The sequence below is a fragment of the Lactuca serriola genome, chromosome 4 (genome assembly GCF_051521515.1).
Source record: "Lactuca serriola cultivar US96UC23 chromosome 4, Lser_US96UC23_V15, whole genome shotgun sequence".
NCBI lineage: Eukaryota > Viridiplantae > Streptophyta > Magnoliopsida > Asterales > Asteraceae > Lactuca > Lactuca serriola.
The window spans coordinates 187,240,012-187,246,429 of record NC_136411.1 but is presented as its reverse complement, the minus strand read 5'-3'; the positions used below and the strand labels follow the sequence as shown (position 1 = coordinate 187,246,429).

The following is a 6,418-nucleotide window of genomic DNA, read 5'->3' as shown; positions in this document are numbered from 1 at the left end:
TTGGTTTGTCTTTAGGATTGTTTGCATATTACAATGATTTGAAATCATAATAACTAATTATTTTCAATATAATTGATTTGTTTTTTTTTTTTTTTTTTAAACTTAAAGCTGCTCATTTTTTTCTTGTGTATCTCGGACCATTAAAAAAATATGCACTCTCCAATTTTTTTCAAAAGAAGTGGATGAGATGCTACTAAGAGGGTTATAATTGTATTTTTTAAAACTTGAAAGCAAATAATTGTTATTTATGAAATATTCCAAGGGTCATTTATGTGACTGTCACTATAAACGGGTAAAAGTGCTTATGCAACAGTCTACAACCTATCTCTCCAAAGGGGAAATCTGTCACCGGAAAATATGGATGAAGAATCGCCAACTACCACTGTCCCACTCCTCGGTCACCGCCGTCAATGGTGGCGCCAAATCCCATCCAACGCTTCTTCCTCCCTCCGCCTCCACAAAACCACCATATGGTCAGAACTCGGCGGCTCAGTAGGCGACCTTGGCACCTACATCCCGATTGTGTTAGCACTTACTCTCGTTTCCAACCTCGATCTCGGCACCACTCTCATCTTCACCGCCTTATACAACATCGCCACCGGTCTTCTATTCGGCATCCCGATGCCCGTCCAACCCATGAAATCCATCGCCGCCGTCGCCATCTCCGAAGCCCCACTTCTAACTCTCTCCCAAATCGCCGCCGCCGGAATCGGCACCGCCTCTGTTCTCCTCTTCCTCGGTGCCACAGGTCTCATGTCGTTCCTTTACCGATTCATCCCTCTTCCGGTGGTCCGTGGCGTTCAGCTTTCTCAAGGCCTCTCCTTCGCCTTCACCGCCATCAAATACGTTCGGTATAACCAGGACTTCGCCGCGAACAAACAGGGCGACGCCCGATCATGGCTCGGCCTCGACGGACTTATACTAGCACTTTCTGCGATTATCTTTCTAATCATTACCAGCGGCTCAGGCGAAACCTATGAAAACCCCGAATCTGTTTCCGGGAAACGTCGTGTCCGCCGGAGGCTACAGATTCTTTCATCCATCCCTGCTGCCCTGATCGTGTTTCTGATCGGAATAATATTATGTTTCGTTATAGACCCTACAATTTTCAAGGATTTACAGTTAGGTCCGTCGAAGTTTCACGTCTTGAAAATCACCTGGGACGACATGAAAACCGGATTTCTCCGGGGAGCGGTGCCTCAAATCCCACTCTCCGTTTTAAACTCCGTGATTGCAGTCTGTAAACTGTCGAATGATTTGTTCCCGGAGCATGAAGCATCGGTGACAGCTGTATCAGTGAGTGTGGGATTAATGAATCTGGTAGGGTGTTGGTTCGGAGCGATGCCGGTGTGTCACGGGGCAGGTGGATTAGCCGGTCAGTACCGGTTCGGTGGCCGGACCGGAGCTTCGGTGGTGCTTTTGGGAGTAGGGAAATTGATCTTGGGATTGTTGTTTGGGAACTCGTTTGTGAGGATTTTGAACCAGTTTCCGGTGGGGATTTTGGGGGCGTTGCTTTTGTTTGCCGGAGTAGAATTGGCAATGGCGTCGAAGGATATGAATACGAAAGAAGAGTCGTTTGTGATGCTGGTGTGTGCGGCTGTATCTTTGACGGGATCGAGTGCTGCGTTGGGATTTGTGTGTGGGATTGCGTTATTTGTGTTGTTGAAATTGAGGGAGGTTGATTGTGGTGGTGTTGACGATGTTGATGAATGAACGAATGGAATTTGTAAATTGATGCATATTTTTAGTCTAATTTGTATGAGTTGGGAAATGTATTGCTTCAATGTAAATGGTATAATGACATACGATATTTTAGAAGGGATTTGCATTCTTGTTAGCTTCTTAACTAAACAAATTTGTTTTCTTTTAACGGCAAATAATATATAAAAAGACCTGGGAACTAGCAAGAAACTAGCCGGATGCAGAGGACAAAAACAAGAGTTTACAAGTTACACCATAAGAAATGAGAGCAACACCACTTAATCCATTTACGCTAGTTATGCAACCACTTAAATTTATGCTAAGAGAAAACAAATGAAATGACATCATCAACTAACGTCACAGGGGATTGAACCATGTTGTTGTAGATTTTGTATCAATTAACGTCACAGGGGATTGAACCATGTTGTAAATTTTGTTATTCCTAACCTTCTAGATTCGTCAAATAAGCTCATATAGAATGACTAATAGTCGTTTGCATTTTTTAGGGCAATTTCCCCATCAGGCACCAAAATCTAGCAACTCCGCTATCTTTGTAAATTGCCCTTGAGGAATTCCACACCAGTTAAGAGTCCTTTTAATGACTTCTGAAGCAAAAGAGCAGCTCGTAAGCAGATGGTCTACAGATTCTTCACCCATATTACAAAGTTTGCAGATCAGTGAGTCAGTTTAAACACCTCTCATTGATAGAGCAGCTGCTACCAGAATCTTCCCTTGCTTCGCCCTCCATGCAAAGTTGGACACCTTTATCGGGACTATTTGGAGCCATATAAATGGCTCGCCTCCTTTGTTCGTGATTTTTGAATCCATTATGTACTTATCGTCTGGGTTAAACTTACACCAGAATTTATCATGTTCCTGCAAAAAGTTATAACCACATAAAACTAAATTCAAGTTGACCAGTTCTTGGTTAGCCTGATCAGAATTTGGAGTTGATTTCAACTTCCATTTAAAGACTCCACCCTCTCTCCTTTCACAAATGAAGCAAGATTCAGGGATTCTAAAGCATATAAATTTGGGAAAAGTTCCTGAAGTGTGTTGTGGGCGAACCAATTGTCTTTCCACAGTAACGTTTTGTTCCTCGAGAAGACACGTTTTTGAAAGATATCGTCATCATAAATATTCATCACAGCAAGATCGTCAAAAACTTTGGAAATGTTATGCGACACACCTGATAAGGTATTTTTCGAGAAGTTCTGCCATGGTTTTCTTTCTAGATTATGGATACCACAAATGACTGAACTCCACAAAGAGCCTGATTCATTGTGTAATCTCCAAGCCCATTTACATAATAGTGCCAGATTTTGTTTTGAGCGACACAATCCCGAGACCACCTTTTTTTTTTTATGATAAAACCTTATCCTAAGCTATCTAATTAATCTTCCTCCCAGCATTTGAACTTCCCATAAGAAATTTCTTCTCAGCTTCTCTAATTCCTCAATAACACATGCAGATGCTTTGAATAATGAGAAATAAAAGGTTGGCAGGCTACCAAGAACCGCTTTGATCAATGTCACTCTTCCACCAAAAGATAAATGTCTAGCTTTCCGGTCCGATAACTTATATTGAAATCTCTCAATAACGGGTTGCCAATATTTCTTGCGTGACATGTTTGCCCCTACCAAAACTCCGAGGTACATGAATGGAAGAAACTCCACTAGACATCCCAGTTCGATCGCCCAACTCCTTGTTTCACTGTTTTCCACACATAACCCAATTACTTTTGATTTGTGGAAATTGACCTTCAGCTCCGATAAGACTTGGAAGCATCTAAGAATCTTGGAAATATTTTTGATATTAGTATGAGACCCTTCACCCACAAATATAACGTCGTCGGCATAGAGTAAATGTGAGATCAAAGGACCATTATTTGGAAGTTTGATGCGGCTACAAATGGACTTTGAACATGCGGTTTTCATGGCAATATTCATACTCTCCATTACAATAATAAAGAGAAAAGGTGAAAAGGGATCACCTTGTCGGACTCCTTTGATAGCGGGAATTCACAGGTGGGAGAGCCATTAACAATAACCGAGGCCCTAGCAGATTGGAAGCATCCCCGAATCCATAATCTCCATTTTACTGAATCGAAAGCTTTTTCAAAATCAACTTTAAACAAAAAAGTTTTCCTTTTCGACTTTATTGCCCAAGTACTTACTTCATTCATAATTAGAGGCATGTCAAGAATGTTCCCGCCATCCACGTATGTTGATTGTGTCTCATCTATAATGCTACTAATCACCACCTTTAGCCTAGAAGCGAGAACCTTGGTGATGATTTTGTACATACAACCACTGAGGATGATGGGTCTATAGTCTCCAAGCGTGACAAGATCTTTGGTCTTTGGAACAAGAGTAATAAAAGATGAGTTGCAGCCTTTTGAAATCATTCCCGTCTCTTCAAAGAATTTCACAAATCTAACTATATCATCTTTTATAGTCTCCCACTTGGATTTTAGGAGCTTGAATGTGAATCCGTCCGGTCCCGACGCTTTCTCACTTCCACAATCGAAAATCGCAGGTTTTATTTCATCTACTTCAAAATTACTTTCTGAAAATAGGCCCTGTCAGTGGATAGTTTCTTGAATAGACCACTAATGAACTTAGGGCGATTCGTCCAGGGCTCATGGAATTTCAAACTAAAAAAGTTGTGCACTTCTTCTTTAATCGCGACAGGATCAATGTTCCAAGCACCATTTATGGTTAACCTGTGAATTTTATTTTTGCGGTGATTATTCTTAAGGATTCCATGAAAGAAGTGTGAGTTTTCGTCTCCATCAACTAGCCATTTAAGGACTCCATGAAAGAAGGACCATCCTGAAAAAGATTTCTTTTTCTTTTCTTGAGATTCCTAAAATCAATACTCGGTAATTTTCCTATCTATTATTTTTCCAATCTTTAAAGTGCCAAAGAGAGTTATTGGCACTTTGGGATGTATTGTGAGAGATTTAATGTGAGGGCACGAGAAATAACTACCTGTCTTTCATGGTTGTTTAAATATCCGTTCAACCTCAACAGGAAGGATAACCTGCCTCTCAAAAATCTTAGCAATATGATTCCAAGTTCTAACTTGGGCATTAAGGGGGATTATTAGGGCTAGTCTCGGTAATGTTTTTGACCCAGATTCTCTTCATTTTAAATACGTTACTACTTACCCAGAAGTCAGGAGGAAGCTTATTTCCTTCTACTAATTAACCAAGATGTCACATAGCATCAACGTTAAATTCCTTATTCTTGCACATTAGAACCTACAAACTCCAACTTGTGCAAGGGACAAAAGTAATAAACAATACATTTAGTGTTAAGTGTCTAACAACACGTCATTGCCCCTAATCATACATGTATGTTTTTTCTTCACAAAACACTCATTAACTACTTAATGGTAAATTATTTGTTATGTTAATCTCCCATTCGTTCGGATATCATTAAACATGAGGTATAAATCAAATCATTCTCATATTAGTTCAATATATGTTTCTTGATTTATAAATATAAATAAGAACATTAGATTTAACTGAACATCATGTCAATATCATGTAGGTGTGGCCATACATGCAAATAAGAACATTAGACTTAATTCTCCAACTCTTCAGACTTTAAATTAAAAAAATGGAAAAAAAACTCATGTTTAACACCAACCAAATCGATAACCCAATTTCCATACACCATGATTTCCAAAATTGATAATTTCCTTCTTCTATATTTCAACATACCATGAAAGAACTTAGAACTCTCATCACCCTTCATCCCAAGTAATTTAGCCTTTTTAACTACATCCAAATCCTCTACGTTTTCAATTTCACCTAACTCTTTGATATCAGTCGAGTCGTAAAATTATGTTATAACGTGATGCCGTCCCCAAATTAATGTGTATATTAAAATCATCCACTTTAATCTTTAAATCTTTTTTCTTACTTCCTTTATATTTCTTATAACTCGTGTGCCGTTTCTTATTTATCTTTTAAAATGTAATTTTTTTCTTAAAAACACTGATCTTTTTTCTTAAAAACAATGATCTTGCTTCCATTCTCATCAAGTTCAATATCATCCCAAGTTGTCACAACCTCCTCATTAAAACATTCCACCAAGTAACTGAAAAGGCTTGAAAAGAATTGGTCCACACTCATTTACCAATTCTCTTGGAAGAACGAGACTATGATCATACCATGTAGGCCCAATCCTGACATTTCGAAGGTCTTATGCAAAAATCAAAATGAAACCTATAATTTTTTATGTAAAGTATTATTAAGTAAATTTGTTATCATTAAATTCAAAAATAAAACTTACTATCAAACATCTCGTAAATTCATGACCATAACATCATGTATTCATTCATTAGATGTTATAGTTTCTAGGATCATACATGTTCATTGGAGTATCTTCTTTGTCATCATCATTATCATTCAAGGTGGCTATGTCTTCATCTACACAAGGCATTTCTTCTGGAACTTGCAGTTCAAATTCTTCTTCTCAAGGTTCTTCCACAACATCATGAACTTCTTTTCTAGGTTTCTCCACAACTTCATGAACTTCATCCATGTTTTCTAGCACATGTAATTCAACTCTTCTTCTCTATGTTCTTACATAACTAATTCCTCATTACGATGGTGTTTTGACATTTGTTTAACGATGAATCAATTTATAGATCCTCTTTAACTATGAATAAATTGTTATTCTTTTTGTTTTCTTTTTACGTTTAG

The 6,418-nt window shown here is 38.5% G+C and overlaps 1 protein-coding gene across 1 annotated transcript; it reads left to right on the top strand.

Moving 5' to 3' along the window:
- Positions 1–281: 281 nt before the first annotated feature.
- Positions 282–1,818, top strand: MOT2 (sulfate transmembrane transporter). Its single transcript, XM_079040577.1, has one exon. It carries the CDS (start codon positions 358–360, stop codon positions 1,711–1,713), a length of 1,356 nt encoding a protein of 451 aa, XP_078896703.1. The 5' UTR covers positions 282–357; the 3' UTR covers positions 1,714–1,818.
- The last annotated feature ends 4,600 nt before the right edge of the window (positions 1,819–6,418 follow it).